This window comes from Phalacrocorax aristotelis, chromosome 2 (genome assembly GCF_949628215.1).
Source record: "Phalacrocorax aristotelis chromosome 2, bGulAri2.1, whole genome shotgun sequence".
NCBI lineage: Eukaryota > Metazoa > Chordata > Aves > Suliformes > Phalacrocoracidae > Phalacrocorax > Phalacrocorax aristotelis.
In genome coordinates, this window is record NC_134277.1 from 95,041,707 (window position 1) to 95,064,523 (window position 22,817).

Here is a 22,817-nt window from a genome sequence, read left to right on the forward strand (position 1 = left end):
TTTTTAATGCTACAATAAAATAAAAAATAAAGAGTAGTTATAAATGTGTACTCTATGCAAGAAAGTCTAAGCCTGGATAACTTGCATGTAAATAGCTAAATGAAGGGCTACAGTATGGTCTACTTTGGAAGCATATTATGCTACCTTGTTCTTCAACTTCAGAATGTTTTAAATTAACCTTTTAGGAGTAATTTTTTACTGGGTTGCAAATTGATGCAAATAAAATAGTTCAAAAGCCTGTGTTTACAGCAAATGCAGAGCCGTTTGATTCATCCCCATAATGCAACAAAGCAAACTAAATCAACCCTGACTCTAAAGCAATTCAAATAATTCTGTGCAGTAGTTTATTGATTTTAGATTAACTTGATAAAGTCTTGGATTATTTAGCCCCTCTCCTCTGATGTATAAATTACTTTGCTCACTGTGCCATCTCTTAATGTGTCTCGAATTTGCTATATTCTTTTCCTTTCGAGAAATGAATTGTTCTGTAGTGACTAGAAATGTATGTTTCCTTCATCTTTGTGCTCTTATTTATGGTAAAATATCACTACCGTTGTTGAATGACCCATTGTATTTCTCCAAGAAAGTGAAGTTCTCAGCTATTTTGCCTTGTGATCTAAAATAACAGCTTAATTTTGGCTTCTTGGCTCATAAAGGGTGTAATAATTTGGGAGAAGAATGGTGCTCACGGATGCTTAGGATGGATGGCATTTGGAGATAGAAACAATGTGAACTGTTACTGTGCCTACAAAATAAATAACCCTGGGCCTCACACAAAGACATAGAAATAAGCTCTGTCAACTCAATTACCCTCGCTCTCTTCCTTTGAACTCTCTGGTGTAGTTCACTTCCCGAGGTAATGGAACAAAATTTATGTTTTCAAGCCTTATCAGTTTACATACCTATGCTCAGATAACATGTGTGGATGGAAGATGCATTAAGTTAAAAGATTAAAATAAGAACACTTGTAAAGCTTGATGTTTGCAGTGGGTTGGGTTTTTTTTTTCAGTTTTAAAGTCACACAAGCACAAAACCATCTCTAAACCTCAGAGGTAACCATCATTTGAAGAAAGCTTTAGGGTCAGACTACAAATGTGAAGTCAGCCAGGGTTCTAACTTCTTTTTTGTTTGTTTTTCAAAGATTGAAAAAAATAGTTATAAGGAGCTTTTTTTTATCAGTTGGGGCAAGGGGGGCATTCATGCATCTAACTCAAATGCAGCAGCCCCTTCTCTGACTCTCTCTCTCCTGTTTGAAATCACAGAATAATCCCCGGGACAAGTAAGGCAATTGCATGCATAAAGAAGCAACATTAGGAAAGTATTTAATGTATTTTTTTGCTGTCCTTGCGTGTGATTTATTAGCTGAAACATGGAAGAAAGCCAGCACACATGGCCAGTTTGCACTCTGCAAGACGCCAGTTCAGGAATTGTTTGCAGTAATTAATCTAAACCATAGAATTAAAAACTTGAAACAGCTATAGCCAACTGCAGCCTTCACTTTCTTGTTTCTGTTCTCATGGCAGGAAGTTGCAGAACCACTTCTAGACCTGAAAGAAGGAATGGACCAACTGGAGCACAATAAAACTTTGGGATTTATCCTTTCTACTCTACTAGCCATTGGGAACTTTCTGAATGGAACCAACGTAAGCCTGATGTCCCAGTTATTTTCCCTGCAACTTTTTCCTTCAAAAAACAAAAGTGAAAACTATTATGGCAGTTGCAACACAGCATTTATTTTGTATCAGAAAAATAATTTAGAAAACAGAACCTACTTTTTTTTTTTTTTCTTGTGCGTCAGGGTGCTTTCTGCCTCTTTCAGCATAACCTGAAAGAAATGTGGAGCTTGGCACTCTTCTGGTGTAACTCCCTTGAGTTTGAGTTTAGTGTTGATGCCCCCCATTCAAATTGTGAGAACTGTGTCATGAGTCATTACACTGCAGGTGGAGTGATTTTAGGCCTGCTCTTCAGCAAGTTAAAAACAAATAAAAGCAATAAGTTTCTTCGGCAGGATTATTCTTCCCCTCTGCCCCTACTTGATAATCATTTTTGTCTGCTAACCTGCATGGGAAGGAGTAACATTTTTCTTTTAAATTTCTTCCCTTTTTTCCCCTTACAGGCCAAAGCTTTTGAGTTGAGCTACCTCGAGAAGGTTCCAGAAGTCAAGGACACAGTGCACAAGCAGTCCCTCCTGCACCACGTCTGCACTATGGTAGTGGAAAAGTTCCCAGACAGCACTGATCTTTATTCAGAGATCGGGGCCATCACTAGGTCAGCCAAGGTATGTCTACTGGCTAAATATACATAAGTTTTTTAAAACCCTCTTTAAACTGAAGTATTTAAGATTTTATTTTATTCTTTGATTTTGTTCCTCCCTGGTCACAGCACGTTTTATGAATGTGGATTTGTTGTGTCATTCCTGATGAATTTCAAAGATGCCAGTACTCTCTCTTCTGAGCTTTATCTCAGTCTATCAGGTGGTTTCCTCATCAGTGCACTAATAAGCAGCCATGTTATAACTGCCATTTCAATGTTATATACATTTTTGATGTATCTAACTGTTATATAATGTAATATAGTAGATCATTATATAATATAAAGTACTATAAAATAATAATTATCATATAATGTATATAACTATTAGGAGCTATTTTCAGGTTAAAACTTTATTTGACCAGTATCTTCAAATGTATTTATTCTGTGGTTTGGGGGGAATCTCTTTTTTAAGGCAGATGCCTGACTGTATTTTAAGGTCAATGGAAGGAATGAATTTTTTTGGTAATGAAATGATTTCCAGAATGAAAATGCCCTTGAAATATTTTGTTTAACTCCTTTTCTGTCCTCTTCCTGACAATAATTTTGATGATTAGAAGTTAGGGAAGATAAATGGAAATAAAGGAAACTTGTGGCAGCACCTCCTTTTACAAAGTGGTAATCCCTTGGCTAACGCACAGGTCTGGTCAGTGGTTCAATCTGATACACAGATTATTTATTACTGCTGCTAGCAGGCATAATAGAAACACTCTAGCCTCACTCTTGGAGCTCTCAGGGTGTGAGATTTCATGGATGACCCTTAAAAACAGTACATTACTTGATTAATGGAGTAAACCTGCAATATCATCAGGAGGTAACAAATATGAAAATTCTGGTTTGGAGTCATGTCTCATGTAAAAATGGAAATAATTGCAGCAGATGATACTAATATCCATCTAGTCCCGTGTCTTCATCCAGACAGTGGACAATACCAGCTGTTTGAGAGGAGAGCATAAGAAGCTTCTAGGAGGAGGATCTCTCCTAGGAAAAAAATTATTTCATGAGCCATTATACTCATTATATGCATCAAATGGAAGAATTATTTCTCTTCCAAAAGCCACCTTGTGTGGAGGGGACACATTCATAATCTAATTTTGTCTGCTGTTGAATTCGCCAGTTCCAGGATTTACTGTCTGAATATATTGAACAGTCAAAACTTTTTTCATCTCTCTATTTCATAGAGTAACTTAGACTGGAAAGGACCTCTGAAGGTGATGTGGTCCATCACCCTTTTCAGTGCAAGGCCAAATTAAACCAGGCCGCTCAGATCCTTGCGTAAGCCTAAAATATCCTTCTACATCTTTTTTTTTTTTTTTTGAGACCATTTCCACACTTTTTTTCCATCTTAAATTTTAGAAGGGGTTAAACAACAGCAAACACAGTATTCCAGCCTCTCTGTATAAATGCTATCTTTTGTTAAATGTCCTGAGGTTTTCATTATGTTTTTTGACTATTGCTATCTTTTTAACGTCCATTGTCTTTGGGCAGGTTCACAAGGACATCCAGGCAGACTCCTGAGCTGACCGGGCAATTCAGAACTTGGCCCAATGCACAAAGGAGTCCGATACTGCCTGCAGTGTGCGCTTCACTGTGGTCTACAGTAATGACTATGATCTGCTGAAGCAGATTTACTGCTTATCTCTCAAATCCCTAATAATCTTAAATCAGGACTAATCAGAATAATTTCTTGCCATCTGTAGATTTCACCCTCTCGGTGTGCTTTCTTGTTTCCAGATAATTTTGAAATACAAAGTACAAACCAAGAGACACCTGCTGTTAACCCTGTCATCAGATAAGAATCAATATGTATTCCTTCTTTTCTTTTGTTCTCTTAACCCCACAGTTCATAGGTGGCCTCCCATGAGGCTCTTGTAAAGATTTTGAAAGTCTAATTTTCTTTACTTGCGCTTATCTGCACACTATTTTATAAACATATTCAGAGTCTAGTGATTATTTTCATGTATTTAATTTCCTGTTATTCAGCCTTTCAGCCAGGTTACCAGGTATAGTAAAAAAGCTTGGAGCTCTGCAGTCTTCTCAAATCACTCTTGCTGCTTTTGTAAAGACAGGTGAAACTTTTGCTATCCTCTGATTCTTTGAGTTACTAGGTGTAGTGAAAGCACACTCGTTTTAGCCAGTGGCTCAATTTCTTTATTTTAATTGCTGTCAGAATTCTTGTATTCTGCTTGTTTACTGCTTTGTAAGCTGTCATCTTCCTCCAACATATTTGTTTCTGCCAGCAAGTATTTGAACCTTGCTATTAGTTCACGTCTATTAAAAAATAAAATACAGAAAAATAAAAACAGGTACCAGAATCAGTTTATCCCCAACGTCCTCTGTGGTGAAGTTGGATGAAAAGAAGTCATCTTGCTTCCCTTCCCTAACTTTTGTCTTCCTCAGTTTCTTTCATCCCCAGTGACCCAGGACCTCCTACATATTTCTTTTTTTTTTTTTTTTTTTTTTTGATACCATAAAGGAATTTGTGGCTTTTGTTTTACATCCTTAGATATTTGCTCTTTGGATTCCATCTCTGTTCTCTTAATTTTCCTCTTGTACAGCCTATGTTAGGCTCTGTTTTATTGCCTTCACTGAGGTTGTTTTCTGATGTTTGGAAGGTTTTAGGGTTTTTAATGTTTTTTTTCTTTGAGTGTTTCTTCATCTCTTAACATTTCGCTGTATTGATTTCTCATTTCCTGCTTCTTCTCTTTGATAAGAAGTTATTTCACTTTTTTTTTATATTGGGACCAAGTTAATCACTAAAATGAAAATCACCATAATAGAGAAGAGCCCTTTTTTTCTGAAATCTACACCACCATGTATGGTGTACTCTCAAGAGAATCTTCTGCTTCTGTTTTTCAGTCTTAGAAAGTGGAGGAAAGCTTAACCTAATGCTGTCACTTATAAAAAATTTTTAGGTCTAAGAGCATACAAAATTGAGTACAGTCTTTCAGTCTGTGGTTTGCTGATCTAGTGGCCCTGCCCAAAGCGGATGAAATTCTGAAAAGGCCAGACAAAATCACATTAAAAGAAATTATAGCCTTAACCTTCCCCGTGACGCCCAAGGTCTCCCTGCTTGGGATGTTCCTGCATGTGTTATACCACTGATGGATTACTGTAACAAGCTCTATTCCCACTTGATCTTAGCAGCCACAAATCAGAGTTAGGACGTGGAAGCCATCCAAGCTGCCCTCTTCAAGGGAATGTTCACAGACGAAGCGAAATCTTGGTTTAAGAAAGCTGACAGGAAAGGAGAAGTAATATTTCACTGTGGATTAGGCTGTATTTTGAGCTCCATTTTGTCTACAAGCATCTTTCAGAAACCACAAAGGCTAAACAATTTCCATCCTGTAGATAAACAGAGATGCCCCTTCCCCTGAGATGCACATCATATGAGAACTTTCTGAGCCTTAGTTCATGAAAAAAACAAAAACCATAAAGAAAACAGGCTGGCTTACCAGAAAGAGTTAGAAAGACCAGAAACAAAACGGTATAGTTACTGCAAAAACCTTTTGGCTTTTTGTTGAAGGACTGAAGTCACAAAAGGCAAAAAAAAGGCAGACATGAGTGAAAAAAAATGATGAAAAGAATAGAATTCTAGATAAATAAAAGAATTCACATATGTATAAAAATATATAAGGTCATGCAGGGACACTGATTGTTTAGTTATACCATGTTTAGAAGCAGTTGCCTTTTCTGGTTTTTGCCCTTTTTTTTAACATATGGTGTTTTTTCACTGGAGTTGTACCAGAACTGATGTACCTAATACTGAAGCAGACCCCTAGATTTCTGCCGTTAAAATCAGTATTGTTCCTAGAATTTATCATACCAGTACGGCAAGGAGGGGTTGCATCAGCACAAGTATCTTCTGTGTTAGTGAAGAAAAAATGTATTCTTATTAAAAATGTTCATTTTCTTTCTCATCCCCATAAATATTTTTCCCCATGCATCTGAAAGCTGGCCAGCCCTGTAGAGTAAACTAGTTATTGTCCTTTCTCCCCCTAATTTTAATTTACTTACAAAATGCCAAACTTCTGGCTCGTTTTTAACCCCTGCAGCAAGACACTTGGATTAGCCACGGGTACTAGGCAATGGAGAAGCAGGCACCTTTTAAAAGTAAGCAACAGGAAATGTTAACAACGGAGGGGAGGGGGCAAGGATTGCGGGTAGGAAAGAACTTAGAATGAGACTAAGATGTATGCAGGGGGGTAGGAAGTCTGCAGCTGTCCTCCGAGGGACTCGGCAGGGAGGCGTGGGGAGAAAGAAGGTGGCTGAAAAAGAAGTGCCATTCTGGCATGCTGTAGCTTCTGCCTGGACTGCTGGAAAGCAGAGAGAGAAGAGAAAAAAAAAGTAGGGAAGATCATGCTGCCTCCCACGCTGCTTCAGTGGGGTTTCTCTTGTCTCACTTGACAGGAAGTATTTGTGTGCAATTATCATTCAAGTATACTTTCCCTATGTTATTTCAAAGAAAAATAGATGCCAGAAGTCAAATTATGTTCCGTCGAGAAAAGGGATTGGGGGATGCAAAGTTTCTTATGGTTGTATCATTCCTTGTGGTGCCAGCTCCAAGGACTACTGCAGCTGCCCCAGCTCCTGGCATGGGCTAGTGGGAGCAAAGGTGAAGGTAGAGGAGGATAAGGCAGAGACTGCTGGTTGCAGGGCAGACTGGGGCAAGGGAGAAGGAGCTTCAGTAGATGAGACTTCAAGGTTTTGTCTGAAAGAGCAAATAAGTTTAGCACATGTCTGACAGCATTGCGATGTCTCAATAATTTCCAGGTGAAATGACTGCAAGTAGTGTCACAGGTGCTATACCACCAACTGAAGTGAGCTACATCACCCCTTGCTGGTATGGCTCCTCTTCATCCCAGACATGTGAACTGTCATACAGCATCTGCAAAAAGATCCCGTATTAATGTGTTTATCGTAGATCATTTGAGGAACTAAAATGCAGTGGAGATATGTATATAATTGAATAGATTCATCTGCTCATACCTCAGTAAGCATCTCTGCCCTTTAATTTTTAATTAGTGGATTGATCCAGGTGTTTTCATTTCCAAAATTATTTCAGCAGGATGCCACCTCTTACCCTAGAATTAGAAATGTATGGACAGAACTTCCTTTATAATTTGCTTGCTTTTGAGAGCCGGCATCTACTTCACTTAAAATGTGTGACCAACAGTATGCAAGTTGGGCTAACGTTGGTCTTGGGATAATTCTTGTGACATTTGATAAAGCAAGCCTGTGTGGAAATACTGGAGGGGACAGAGTTTTGAACATATGCCAAAGAAGGTCCCTGCACTCAGATGACAGTGTGTTGGCAAGGAGCAATTCTCAGAATTTCCTTTGGCATTGAAAGAGCTCAGGAAAAGAGGAAGATTTCGTGTTCCCTGCCAGAACGCATCCCTGTAATAATGTGAGAGCGAACGGGCTGACCCTAAACTATAAACAGCTTAGACTGGGCTGTGTTCCACTGTAGAAATTATCTTGAACTTTGAAGAGAGAAAGATTTTGTCTGTGATCATGTATATCTTTCTATGATGTGCGATAAAAGACTTGTCATTTTGTTGTGAATTTAAGGCAACATTTGTCATTGTGAAAGCATCAATCTTCTATTTAATGCACCTTGTGGGTAGGATAACAATGCAGAGATCCAGGTCTTCCTTAGAAAATGTCTGAATTTTATATGTTCACCACTAAAAGAAACAAGCTGTAGCAATAAACAATAAATATAGTAGCAAGCAATAGAAAACTCAAACAAGGATACTGAGGCTGCATAACAAGGTGTTCACTGGCCTTCAGAACAGAACTTTGAGTTATTTGCAGTGATTTTGAAAAGAAGTAAGTACTTTTTAAGCAGAACCCTCTTGCTTCACCAGTGTCCCTTCATTTATTTGTTTTGGGTTTTTTTTTACTTCAATCCAGTTGTGACATTTTTGACCCTGTTCAAGGTCTGACTGTAAATATACAAGGCAGGAAACGTGAGTGTAATCAGGTGCAGCGTCTTTGATTTTAGGACAGCTTTGTCCTCTCAGTAGTAGTGGAGCTTAGCTCAGAGACTAGAGGGGATTTAGCTGGAAGAGGAAACGTGTGTGTAAAGCATATTCCAGCTGAGGGAACGCTGAAGAAAAATGACCTGTTATCTCATAAAGGCTACAGTTGTTTGCTCTGCAAGGCAATGCATACCTGGAATTGTATATGCTGCCCTAGGGAATATACAGCAGAAGCCCCTTTAGGTTTGAGCCACCCCATTTAATTTCCAGTGTCACCTCAAAGCAGCTCTTCCTCTCCGTTAACAAATAATAAGAGTCCAGTTCCTGTGTTGCCATGAGATACTTGTGGCCACACAGAGAAATAACATCCCAACCCAAAGATCAGAAGGCTCCATGATACATGTCCTGCCTGAATGACTGGGGTATGGTCTAGCATTCCATGAATTAGAGCGTTTTGAACTCATATACACAGCAGGTGATATCGGATGTACAGCATGGAGTTGAACTTGGGGAAAATAAGACTTTCAAAGGACCAGTGTTCGTGGAACCTGGTTGGGCAGGGAAGTAAACACTGAGCCACTTGGTGGTGGTGGTAGTTCTTAGGTCAAGTGAAAACCAGAGAGAACAGAAGTCATTTGGGCAGTGGGTGTATCGGGCAATATTGAAGTCTCTCAGCCCAATGAAGGGAGAAAACTGGTAGAATTTTTTTTGTCTGTCATTGTTCATGCGGAGTCATCTGTTACTATAGTAGCAAGCAATAATGTTATAATGGGATTAAAATGAGTGCTGGCATTGCTGGCATGTGGTTGGAGGGTTTTATTCTTGGGCTGAGTGTCATTTGTGCAAAATACGGTGGTGCATTAAATTGAAAAATAGATATTGGATTTTTTTTAAGTTGCCCATTAGTGACTTACGGCAATGGTTTCCCGAATGAGGCTGACCCTATGGGCTTTGTGTCACGTAAACTAGTCTTTAAATCCAATTTGGATAGACTGTCTCTGGCTGCTCCACTCTGATGCAACAGTGTCTACAAAGGCACTTCTCAGAAGACGGAACTGTGGGCCAAGCGAGAGATTTCACAGATAAATAACAAATAATTCTGAATATTTTTTAGCTTTTTAGCGTGGTTGTGATTGGAGAGGAACCTGGCAGGAGAAAGGAGGAACATATCAAATACAACCCAGGAGCATTTAGAAAGTTGGTTTTTCTAAATTGGTTTACAAATGTAAATAAACATTATGCAGTATCTGAAAGAAAAGCCATTTTTATTTTGCATAACAGCCTCAGACTGTTCATTCTTTTGCCTGAGGAAACAAAAGACATTTATTTTTAAAATAGTAGCAGAAGGTAACGGTAAGCAGGACCAGAAAGCTGCATGTCTTTTGCACACAAGTGAACTGGGCTGAGGAGGAAGAGGAGGAATGTATGTTACCACCTTCCTCCAAAACCTGGGGCTGGGCACAACAGCTATCCAGGGAGAAAGCTGTAATGACCGTTTCAGATTTCTGCTTCCTTTTATTCAGTGGAGCATAGTTATAAGATAATGTCACAGTGGTTTGTGTCTGAGCACCTCCTATGCTGAGGTCTCCTGGAGCTACAGTGTGATGGGAAACTCACCTGAACTCCTCCTTAGTCCCAGCATGGCCTTCCCGCTGCAGACAACAATCACGGCATCTTTCCTTTCAAGAAAGGAAGAACGAAAAAAAAAAAAAAGGAAGGAATTGTGGCTTTCTACCATTATGCAGCATTAATTCTTTTAGTAAAGTGTTGAAAATAAACATATAAATGAAAAAGTGTAATACTTCTTCCCTTGGGAATGCTGCGTGGGTTGGCAGGGATGTGATACAGTGTTATATATGCCTTTTCAGGTTTTCTTTATAAACATTGGATTGAATAATTGTCATTGTTACTCCACACAAGTTCTGGTTCTCCTTATCACAGGGACTCATAGTTAGGGGATCATTTACCATCATTGTTACTGTTATATTTGTATATAACACTTCCAGTGTTAGAAGACATCCTAAACAGAACAATAATAGCTAAAATCACCAAAAAAAAAAAAAAAAGGAAACTGCAAGTATATTGCTAAACAGTGTGACTGCTTTTAAATATCTGTGCACAAATATTAGATCTAGGTTTGGACCACTGTGCACATGGTTTCATGGTTGGGAACCCCAGTTAAAGTGATTCTAGATTGTTGCTTTTCAGATAGATTTGTATTTTACTTACGTTTTCCACTGATGCAAGTACCTGGTTTTTAATGATACAAATGTGCATAAAATGGAGAGGCTTGTTGGTCACATAGTCATTGGACTGCTGCTGCTTAGAATCTGATAAAAGCTTCTTCATGTCCGTGATGCATTTGGCTCCATAGCAAAGAGAGAAGAGGATTTGAGGATGTCGGATTCCCCAGTATCCTGCTTTTCAGTAGAATCTGGTGCTTATAATTAAGGGAATTAGTAGTTGTCTGTCTTTGTTAATATTCCAACACATTACAAGACTTAGAAAATGTAAAGGTTTGCAGAATAATAGCATGTTACTTCAACAGGATTCTGGTGTTAATAATTAGAGTTAATAATACATACTGCTATTTCAGATAGCCATGGAGAGCCAGTCTTTGTGAGCGTTGATAGATAAGCTTAAGATACGCTAATTGCTGGCACGCAACCTGGATATTATATTCCACTAGCCTAGAAAAAAACATCACCTGGATCCTGTGTACGAGTATCTGCAGTCTCAGGAGAATCTGGTTAGGGGGATCAGTGGTCAGTGAATCTTTAGCTTTACTGTGCTATGAAGTTTATGGCTAATTTCTTACCTGAACATGAGCACTGAAGGAAAAAAGGGGATAGCAGAGGAAACATGAGGGCAAGGTATGTAAATTAAGGAGAGAGGAGATAGAGTGAGGGTGACCATGCTTGTCACATTACACTTTCCCATTGGAGAGCATCACTGTAGTGCTGTTGCTGTTGGGAGAGAAAGGGGCGAGGGGAGCAGGGGGCAGGGGAAAGCTTGTTTTCTGTGGTTTGAAATGTCATACAGGTAGTACTCTACAGCTGCAAACTATCAAATGTTTTGATATATTCAGTAGAAGAGTCCAAATATTTTTAACTTCAGAATTTTCCCTTTGAGCTGATCCAGCCTGAACAGTTAAATCTCACTTCTGTGAGATCTAATAGGAAAAATCTTGTCAGCAGGCTGGTAAATGCTAGTCTTTTTGTTTGGTTGCTTGGTTTTTTCAGAAAGATCTGAAGACTTAACTTTGTTTTCTGGTGCTCTGTTGGGAGGCAGTTTCTATACCTTGGATAGAGGAAAGGGATGTCGTATGGTACATTGCATGTGAAGAAGCTTCACTTAACTCTTTGCATGTAAAACCTAGAGCAGACTGAAATGCAATGGATTCTGTGCCTGCCTGCAAAATTTGCACTGGTGCAATAGCACTTCATGAAATATCAGGTGCGTGGTTGTCTCTGAAAAATTTTTACTTTTAATATTTCATACATGGATATTTTTCTGTAAGTGTATTCCTTTCTGTCCCCAAACAAGTGATCAAACTCTGGAGAGCTGGCAGCCAGAAGGTTTTAGATTTTGTGAAGGTTTGTCACATTCTTGTGAGCACAGGACAGTTCTCATGTGGGGAATTCACTGACACATTATCCTCTATTGGATTTCTTGCTTTACTCCTTCCAGGAGTTTGCAACTTCTGCTCAAGCAGAGCCACCTGTGCTTCACAGAGATTTATTCCAGGGGAGCTCAGGTGGCATTCTCCTTGCTGCGGTCTCCTTAGGATTTCCCCAGAGATCTGAATTTGTGATGGTGCTCAAAGATTCCTGTGCATCCATTAGCCAGACCTGCCATCCCCAGTCCCTGCTGAAACTGCCCACTCTGGTTAACGTGCTGGCTGTTGGCAGATCTCATGGGGCAGGGAATTTACCACATCTTTTCTCCTTAGGTACGCAGTTCTCCAGAGATGGCTCTTGAACCCCTACAGGCTTGAACCTCAGAGCTTTTTGGTAGATAAAAACTCTTTCTGTTTTCAGTGAAAGCTGTCATAAAATTAAATTTGTCTGCTGCAGTAGCTGAGAGACTTCCCCAACCAGGTTGGATAATTCTTACTAGGAAGACCTAGAAATACCTCCTCTTGGCTTTTTCTGCTTAATAGGAATGGTAGTATTTTATCCCATGTGTGTTTTTGATATACCATCTATAGAAAGCAGCAATGTGTTTATCATCAACAATGAAAATACTGACCTGGAAAGGATTATTTTTTTAAAAAAAACATATGCGTTGATATGGATATTAGGAAAACAAAAACCCCACAGCTGCTCCGCCTGCAGGGCTTTTCTGAATAGCAGAATGGATCAAAGGATGTTTTTATTTCCTTGTGAAGAGGAAAAATTCATCACTTTATAAATCACAGCAAAAACAAATCAAATCAATACCAGGAGCTTTTTAATAATAATGCATTTCTTATGTCTATCCTCAGTACAGGTCTCAGCAGTGGATGCTGCACAGACTAAAAAGAGTGAACTAAAACCTGTCTCGGACACTGGTTTTCATTTAGCATTAAGGAATTAACTGGAGTACCGGACTGTAACATCCCAAACACTGACGTGTTTAGAATCTGAGAGCTAAATCTGTATTTTATAGCTTGAGTTCATCTGAGCTGTAAAGTGGTACTATAAAATAAATTTTTCCTTTCTTCAGAATTCAAGAACATGTTGGGTAGTTTTACTTTTTTCTTCTGTTGTGTGCTGTGGCTGGGTCGTTAATGCACTTTGTCCAGTTGTTAGCAACACATCCTGAATGTCTTCTGTAGACCATTGCAATTTGAACACCTTTTTTGGATGACGAATAAAGGAGAAGCGCTCTCTCACCTTCTGTGGAATGTGTTGGCTTCTGTCCTGATGAATGTTACTGTAGGGTACAGTCACTTATTTTAACTGTGTTGAGAGACTTTCAAAGCCAATATATGACCTTGGTACAAGCCAGCAAATTCGTACTGTATATCAAAGGGTGAAAGTTAGTGCTGAGATCACCAAATAACACTTACTTTCAATAGAGCTTTAAAAAATTCTGGCCCGTGAATTTTGTGATTAGAAGTAGATCATCAATTAACAAGTCAGGCATGGCTAGGGAATAGATCCAAGTGCTTCCTAAATTGGAGAAGTGTTGGCTGAGTACAACAGTGAGCAGTAAACAGGGTATAAAAAGCTATGAGTAGTAGAGAAAAGGATTAAGAAAAAGAGAAAGTTTTGTATTACCTCAGAAATAACTGAGTCATGCAGTTGCCTGGTGCAGGCATGAAGTTATTAGCAAGGGAAAAAACACATCACAATATTTTATTGTCCCTTCTTTAGGTGTTAGGCCTCCAAGACTAAAACCAGATATATATGTATATGGGTATTTCTTTGTTTTCAGTTTTCCATACTAATATTTCGTGTCTAGACAAAGTGTGACAGAGAAAGTTATTTCTTAATTATTTAGTAGGACTTAATAATGTGAATTAATGTTGTGCTGCCACTACACTGACCCTTTCTTATAGATACATTGTATTCTTCGGATATCCACGGACACTACTGAAGTGGTTTTGCTTAAAGTGTTACATTTTTTTTTTCTTTTTTTTTTTTCAGGTTGACTTTGAACAACTCCAGGAAAACTTGTGTCAGATGGAAAGACGGTGCAAGGCATCATGGGATCACCTTAAGGCTATAGCAAAGCATGAAATGAAGCCAACTCTAAAGCAAAAAATGTCTGAGTTCCTTAAAGACTGTGCAGAAAGAATCATAATCCTGAAGATTGTTCATAGAAGAATCATTAACAGGTACAGAATTAGAATGGTGACAGCAATATCTTGATAATAAAAGACTTGCTAAAAACAAATTATTACATCATAAATATGTTCTTGTAAGTGTTTAATCCACATTCCAGCAGGTAATGTTACGAGGATATATGTGGTACGTACTTTGTTTTAGACACCATTTAAGAAAGATCCCCACTCCAGAATGTTTCTGTGTTTCTGATGAAAAGAAGCAATGACCCAGGCAATCATTTATTCCCAAGGTGCAATAACCGGGTCTTTTAACTCCTAGTCCCCTAAAGCTAGCAGCAATATGGTTAAGTTGCTGTATTTTCTGTCCTTCCCGGAATACTCTTGAGAGGGGTTGGCTTACTCTCTGATAAATAAGAACAGGCTGTAGCAAAAAAGTGATGTTCTAATGACAAATTTGTCATATGCAGAAGTCGAAACTAGTCTTGTACAATGAGTTCTTCTACAGGCAGCACCACTCCTATTTGCAAGATCTACGACTACGCATTTTATGCCTATGCAGCAGAGGACAGAATTAAGATTCCTCTCCTTAGGACTTGCTTTTGGGTTTAGTTTCATCCAGTAGAGTTAAGAGTAATTGCAGTGCTTTGAAATGTACATATTCATGATAATTCTGCAACACACCTGAGCTTTTTGTTTCAGATTCACAAATGTAGCTTTCTGAGTAATCATCTGAGTAATTTATCTATGTTTCTGCTTATTAATGAAATTTTGAGAGATTTTCCAACTTCTGAATAATTTCCAAATTGCTGTGGACAAAATTAAGACCTGCATTCTAAATGGTCCCAAATTTGTGGATATACACTTCAGCAGTTGATTCAGCTCTTCTTTTGTTTTCATAATGACTTGGGTTTTATGCCATAAGTAAGCAGAAATCTCAACTGCAGTGGAAGGAAAGTGAATTCACCAGTTTCCTGTTGTGTTTATCATATGCATTGTACAAATAAGAAAAATATTAACTTTTACCTAAATTCCAAAAATATGTATCCATGTACTTGCATCTTTCTAGGATTTGGAATACATTTTATCACCAGGGATGTAGATGCAGTTGAAAGGAATTCCCATACGTTTTTAAACACTCAGTGCGATATTGTAAATCATGCAATATAGAAGCCATACTAAAAGCTGCAAATATTGCAAAAGCTCTGAACGCCACAGAAGCAGTAAAACCATGAATTGAGAGCATCCCAAACTAACGTACTTGGTAGATAGTATAATTTTATTGTCAGTTTTGTGAACCAGAAATTCTTTCCTTCTTGTGTTTGCTAGCCTGTAAATCTGCATTCTTCTTGTCTAGACTTCCCCCAGCACCCCAACAGCCTCTTTGAAGTTGCTTAATACAAATAAATAGAATTTAAACTTAATAAATATTTCTTCTATAACTGAAATGAAATTGGTCATTCACATGCCAAATTAGTCATATAAAGTAGATGGAGTTCCATAAACGTCTTATCTCCTGCATCAGCCTGGGAAAGTGGACTGGGATGAAGTTATCATAGACTAGACTTTCATGGGTTTGATTATAAAACATGCCAGTGTTATGCAAAGCATCCATGAAAATTCTGTAGCACAAAAGAAATTATGGGAGTTAATAAAGTAATAAATGGATTCACTGAAATGTGGGGTTTTTTTTTTCTTAGAAACCATCAATAAAGGTTTTTTCCCTTTGCTTTTATGAACTCGCTGTTTTCCAGGTTTCACTCATTTTTGTTATTTATGGGCCATCCTCCCTATGCAATACGTGAAGTCAACATCAATAAGTTCTGCAAAATTATTAGCGAATTTGCTCTGGAATACCGCACCACCAGGGAACGTGTTCTGCAGCAAAAACAGAAACGAGCCAACCACAGGGAAAGAAACAAGACCAGAGGGAAAATGATAACAGATGTAAGTGGCAAAATGTGTCTCCCACAGCATGATTTTTTAAAACTTCTTCTCACTGAATGTCATATATGAAGTGTTGTTACTCTGTTTTTATTCTGAAGAGGTTCTCCTACTGTAAGTAATGAACTCTCTTCTCATAGAAGACAAACTTGCAAGTCCTTGATTGTGTATAATTGTTGCTTTGTACCAATTTATAGATTGAGAACAAACTGAAATTAAGTATCCGAAAAGAGCATCTCTGTGTGTTGCAGACAGCGCCCAAAATATCTAGAAGACACCAGGAGCTGTGTGTACCAGATCAGCCAAGAATATGAAAAAGGGAAAAAACCCCAGAAATTAGGCTGCTAATTGAGTTCATGACTTAAATGATCAACCATGGTAGCCATTTAAGCAGTTACAACCAAATTTAAATGGATTTTTTTCCTCCATCTTTGAGTATTCTAATATAGTCTTTAATCTTAGTATTTTATCTATTTTTGTGTGTGTGTATGTATATATGCGTGCACACATACGCAATTTTCTTCTTAACTTTAAAGCACAGAACAGCCAATTTTATGGGAACAGACTACTTTGGGTTCTGAAAGAATGAACAAATTACAAATTTATGTTCACAGGAGATGTTACCCTGCAAACTTTTTGACTGTATGATTGCATACTGATAGAATAAATTAAAATAAGATTCGTTTCCTCAGCATAGAAAGCTTTAAAATCCCCTTGATTTTTTTAATCTCTTTTTTTTTTTTAGGTTGATGTAGTTTGACTCAATCCAAATAAAGTTTTAAGAAGTGCCAGTACTTAATAAAAGTTTCCAGCTGTCTCAAAATCCAAATCTGGAGTCTCGATTAGATGCGAGTGGTTCATTGCATATGAAGCTACCCTTGCCTTTGGCATGAAAAGCCCTAAGCTGATTACAGTTTTATGGCTCAGGCAATGTGGGTCAAAATATATGTTAAGTATTGAGGCTGATATAAATTGAGATTGTATTTAAGTCATTGACTCACCATCATTTGTAGATCTTTCCTGGCAATATCCTCCTTAAATTTGGAAATTTGCCCCTTCTAGAGAAAATATTAAACCTGTATTATTATCTCAAAAGATTTTCCTTTTGGTCTAGCCCCAGTTAAGGAAGAGGCTCTGATTTTATGCGAAGGCTATAATATAGTCATACAACTTCTCAAAACTACCACTGGGGAGCTGAGATCACTTTCTTCAACTGCTTCTTGGTTTTCCTGCAATATTCTAGAGGAGCTAAAAGGTAGCGTTAACCAAAGCGATTAGTAAATGAAAATGTTAATTTCCGCAGGTAGCTTCAGAGCTTTTTACTAGTTTAAACAACACTGTGACGTGAAGGATTTACTGTTTTCCTACTGTATGATGTAGTCTTTCTGCGTTATCTGTCCAGAAGAACTGGCTGTGGCAGGACAGAAAGCTTCTCTACGTTCCTGCAGGAAACACAAGGGGAAAAGGAAATCTGATCACTGGCAGCTGGGTTCAGGAAGCAGAGAGAAGGGACCCTTTCAAACCAGGAAAAGGCTCAGGGCTGACAGCTAGTCAGTGAGGAGCAGAGCCAGGGACGATGCAGTCTTCTGAAAATATAAGAAATGAGGCAGCTAGGCCTTTCCCAGAAAAAAGTCGTATTGGAAGATGATGTCTTGTTCACCTCAAGGTAGTGTTGAGATTTGACAAGAGTAAATGCCATCTGACAGCTAGTATTCCACTAAAAATATCTTGCAGGTCCCCAGAAAGGGAGCACTTTTTGCCTATTTATAATTTACAATTATATAACGATCCTATTAGCTTAAAAACAAAAAGCCTGCTGGAGTGAAAAACCACATTCTTTAAAATTACCTTTATAGAGATGTTAAGGGAGTTATTCATGTGGCCATATGGTTATTTCAGGACTTACTAAATCTCTTGTAGCCCGGTAATATGGCCTTGTTTACCATCCATTTGATTGCAGTATGTGGTAAGACAGAATTAAAGTTGCATCAGAATATTTGTCATAGCTCTCTCTGACAACTTCAGAGTCAGATCTACCTCAAAACAAGTTTCCAAGTCAGAAGGGTGGAAGATACTTATGTGTGAAGAATGATGAAGAAGGGGAGTTTTATGGTAGTCTTGTGGTGGCTGTGGTTTGTATCTGGTCTTGATTTTTTTAGTGTTTTATATTAGAAGGCATTGGAAAGGGAAAATATATCGGTAATGTGTGGACAGTATATTCAACCAGTTACAAAACACTGATAGAAGAAAGTTTAGATCCTGACATCGGAAAGAAACTCTTTGTAGAAAGTAATTTTAATAAGAAGCAGTCTTGTGGAATTTTAATTTCTGCTTTTGGTGACCTAGAATTGTGTCGTTATTTGATACGTACTTCCCTGTCCTTTTGAAAGTTTCCTCAGGATCTCATTTTTCGCACCTTATAGTACATAGCTTTTAGGCAGAAGAGGAGGGGTTTTAGCAAAAATGAGAAAGGAATAAGCCAGAACCATCCCAGTTCTTCATGAGAAGGCACATATCTCTTAAGCCTTGGTCCCCCCTGCAGACTTGGAAGGGAGAGGGATGTTGGCTGTTTGCATGGAGAGAGTCTGCTGGCTCTTTGCATGGAGAACTTGCATCAGCTTCAGCAACTGCTCACATGGAGTATGGCTGAGAAACATGATGGGGAATATTTCCAGTCTTTCTTTCAGCCTTTTACCACAGAGATCTTTATGTTCATATGTTCTTTAATAGCTGAAGTGGACCAGGCACTGTCAGTTTAAATCTTGGTGTATGTTCTCTGCAAGAGAGTGAAAGGGGGGGGGAGGATAGGGGAAAAAAAGGAGAACAGTGAGTTGCCACAGTTTCAAGGGGAAAATTGCCTAGTCTCTGTAACCTTATATCTGGCTTTAGCCAATGATAGCACGCATTTCAGGCACACTGAAAATAACAAGCAAGCAAAATAGGGAAGAAATGCAATAATAGATACAAGTCCGAGCTTTTTAATGATTTTTAATAATAGTAGGTAATATAAGCCTCCCAGATTTATGAAGCTCTGCTGTTTATGATACTTAAGAATTTCAATTCCAAAATTGCTATGTAATAGAAATAATATTTTGAAACAGCAAATCCACCACATAGAAATGCTAGCCTAAAGGAAAAATGCAAGAGAGGGAGGGAGGGAGGGAGGGAAGGAGGAAGATCTCAGATTGTCTTGCAACATCCAATATTGCAATATCCAACATCCAAAAAAAGAGTCTAGCAGACTTTTTTTCTTAAAATGAATGTCTTCTGCCTGCAAGAGGTATTCAGTATATCAATATTCTTTCAGTGCTTTTTGGTAATATTACTTGTTAAAAATTTCCTAATTTATTAATACTTCTCAGTGTATTTATAACGATGAAATGAAGAAGGAAATAAAAGGCAGAATGTACACACCTGGGTGAGAGCAGAGTCCCTTGTGAAACAAAAGTTCAATTTATTTATTTTGCTACTTTGACTCCTGTTGTCAGTATTTGCTGGGACAAATGGCTCTCCAGATATGGAAACATGGTGGGGATGGTGAACTGCTCCCTCTGTGCACTGGAGTAGCTTTGGGTATAGAAGGACAGCTGTTCTACGTGTGAGCCCTCTCCACCCGGAGCAGGAGGAAGGGAAATGGTAATGCCCCACATACTGGAGATGGGCAAAGTCAAACAGAGAGGAGTGTGTTGCCCTTAAAGTAAGTCCACAACAAATCACTTTTAGCTAGATTAAATGGGCAGGAAGGCCAGCAGCTGGGACTTTCCCTGTAAAAATCTAGCTTGATATGAAGTAATAATATAATACACTTTTGTTTGGAGCACACTCTTTGTGATGCGTGTACTCTGCTATTTCACCTTTCCCTGACTGTCTTTTGCATATTGTTTAGCTTAATTTGCTCTCCTCCTGCCTTTTATTTATTTGATAGATGTACATATGGATTAGAATACAAGTATGTTCTTGCTTCCCATTCTTCTTCTTTCTGTTTCTTATTCATGCCAAAAAGTGAACAGTGGCTGCCTTCAGAAGAATTGCTTTACGGTGTGACTGCCTGCCTCCCAGGGAATGGAAAAAAGCAAATGGATCTTTTTAATGTAAAGGGAACATACCTGCTAAGGTCCCTCTGCAAAATATCTGCCTGTGTTTCTGTCAGTGCCACTGTGTCCAAAGAAAAATAAGCATCTCACCCTTCAAATAAAACATACCCTTAAAAAGTAATGTTAATGTGCTGCTTAGCACTCTCACAGCTAATCTTCTTACAGAGATTGTGCTGAAACTAAGCTGAGGGCCAAAGTAAATCAGGCTTTCATTTTTAATGATGAATGTTTCTGGAACAGAATGTATCAATCCCAGACAGAAATCATAGCTGAGATGGAGATAAGGTCAAAAATGTGTATTAGTAACACTAGGGAGGGGAATAGAATTGGTGGAATGCTTCTTCTAAAAAACAAAATAAAACCCACAAATAAAAAAAAATGCATTGAATTTCGGGGCTATGTTTGCACTTGATAAGCAATCAAACTGAAAATTATGGAAACAAGGAGACCAGATCTTGAGAAACTGCATTTTACTTTGGGAACCTTCCATGTGGGGCATCGTACAACCTGATAAAGAATTGCCCAGGCATTTGGGAACACATCTCTAAATAGCTTGCTAATTCCCTGTAAATCCCCAAATTTAACACTCCATATGCCACAATATTTTGATATGCCCATTGCATTTAATGCAGTTAACTGTCAAGATAGTTTTACATGCCTTCTGTCACACGGGGTGAAGCCCTGAATGACAAAGGATAATTACATCTCTCTAATTTCTAGGATCTGATACCTGAAGAACTTTATGCTACTGAAGAACTTTAAGCATTCATTCAAAGACTACTCAGCATTTGATCTGAGTCTTCTGTTAAATTGGAAGTTGAAAAGCCCCAGCTCAGAAAAGGAATTAAAACAAGCACTTAAGTGTAGAGAAAAGGAATTGCCAAAAAGCTGACCTCTGCACTGGGAGAAATTGCAGCCAGGACCTCCCTGCACTGAACAGAGCTGGAAAAAGGAGAGAGAGTCCTTCCTAGTGCTCGCAGTTTCCACAGGGCAAAAAGTGGGCAAGCACCCGCATGGCTCAAGGGGGAGAAATAGGATGGGTTAGGGTGGGTTAGGGGTAGTTTCAGTTCATAATTTCTCTAATAAAAAATCAGGAAGCTTTTATATACCCTACGGACAGTGACAGCCTGTTCAACACACAATTAACTAAAAAAAAAAAAAAAAGCAAGCTGTTTGTCTAAGGAATTAATTCCTTATATGCTTTGTATTTTTATGTCCTCCTGTAATTGCATAAACAGTACCATGGTTACCTCTAACTCTGTCATGCTTTGACCATACTGTCTTTCCTAAATCTTCCTGTTTGTCCTTCTCCACCCTGTCCTTTGTTTCCGGTGGCAGACCGATGAAGAAGAGGATGCTGAGGTATGGTTCTCTGAAAGAGCATGTCATTCCCATGGCCCCCGTGTGCTGTGACATCTAATTTCTAACTCAGATAGTGTGGACTGCTCAACTCCATCTGCTCAACTGGGACTATGAACAATTACATTTTTTCTCATAGCCTTTTGGCTCAGTCATTAAAATGCATTGTTACAGTCAGCTTTAACCATATGCATACCTGCTCTCTTGAATAGGGATATCCTGATCTGAGGCCTTAATAATTTTAAGTTTACTCATTTCTTTTCCTTAATGTCTGTTTACTAAACTGCTAAGTATCCCCACTACCGAAAACATCAGTGATCTGCATGTTATGGGGATCATCAGTTACCTTGAGCTATGGATTATCATGATAATTTCATACTCATTATAAAGCTGTGTAAGTCCAAATGGTATTATTTTATGAAGTGTTCAAAAGTATCAGGATATAACAAATTGTAATGGTTCTCCTTGCTGTATGAATTGCGAATAAGATATTTCAGTTGCCATAGGCGTAAGTCATGCATTTATCATAAAGTGCTCCTAAAGGTGATGTTGAAAATTAATAAAGGAGTGAATAAATAAGAACTATATAAATACAGAACTATAATATGCTAGCTATATTCATAATAAAACAATTTATTGGTTTGAGGAGCATCTATTGTGCAGTACATTTCTTGTTCGGTATTAGAGCTTTCTTCAATTTGCTGAACATAAACAATGTGGCTTAATGCTCACTGTTTCATAATGGCAGTCATTTGCTCAAGAGGCTGGGGTTTGGGCATTAATCTGCAGCAACATCTGAAAATTAAGGAAGTAAAATAAAACTTCTGGCTATAGAGTGATGATTTGTGCTGTATAACTTGGGGCGCAGTAGGAAAATTACACGAATTACCCTTTTTATGCCAACAGTTAGCTAACCTGTGTGAATAGAAACTAACGGTTATGTGAAGGCTTTATCCTTTTTTTCTGAGATGGTATTGATCAGCTTTACAACCCATTGTATATAACAGAGTATTCTTAATGCAAAAATGGCATGCACTTTCATAGAAGTTTCTCTCTAATGTTTTTCTTTAAATTTCACACTCTAGCACTTGCACACTTTCCACATCAAAACGTTGTGAGCTAATATTTTAACAAGAAAACAAACTTCTCAATATCAAAAATAAATCTCACACTGGTATATTTAGCTTAATGCCTTGTAGGGATTGTTGTTTTGCTACTCAGTTACCTTGCTATCCTACCCCGAAAAGACATTATGTTAAAATAGAATCATCCTGTCATTGATTTCCAGATTAAATATTTTCAGTTTGCAGTCTTGACAGCCCCAGGGACTCAATCAAAGCTCTGAAAGTAGGG

The 22,817-nt window shown here is 38.3% G+C and overlaps 1 protein-coding gene across 6 annotated transcripts in view; it reads left to right on the forward strand.

Moving 5' to 3' along the window:
* FHOD3 (formin homology 2 domain containing 3) overlaps positions 1-22,817 on the forward strand; it is a 407,821-nt gene that overhangs the window by 362,396 nt on the left and 22,608 nt on the right. For 4 of the 6 annotated variants that reach the window (XM_075084393.1, XM_075084397.1, XM_075084392.1 and 1 more), the window contains 5 exons: positions 1,524-1,643; positions 2,117-2,278; positions 13,931-14,121; positions 15,822-16,014; positions 21,444-21,467. In XM_075084393.1, coding sequence (XP_074940494.1) covers positions 1,524-1,643; positions 2,117-2,278; positions 13,931-14,121; positions 15,822-16,014; positions 21,444-21,467 — 690 coding nt within the window. The remainder of the gene's footprint in view (positions 1-1,523; positions 1,644-2,116; positions 2,279-13,930; positions 14,122-15,821; positions 16,015-21,443; positions 21,468-22,817) is intronic. The other 2 variants (XM_075084395.1, XM_075084396.1) reach the window with 1 other exon arrangement.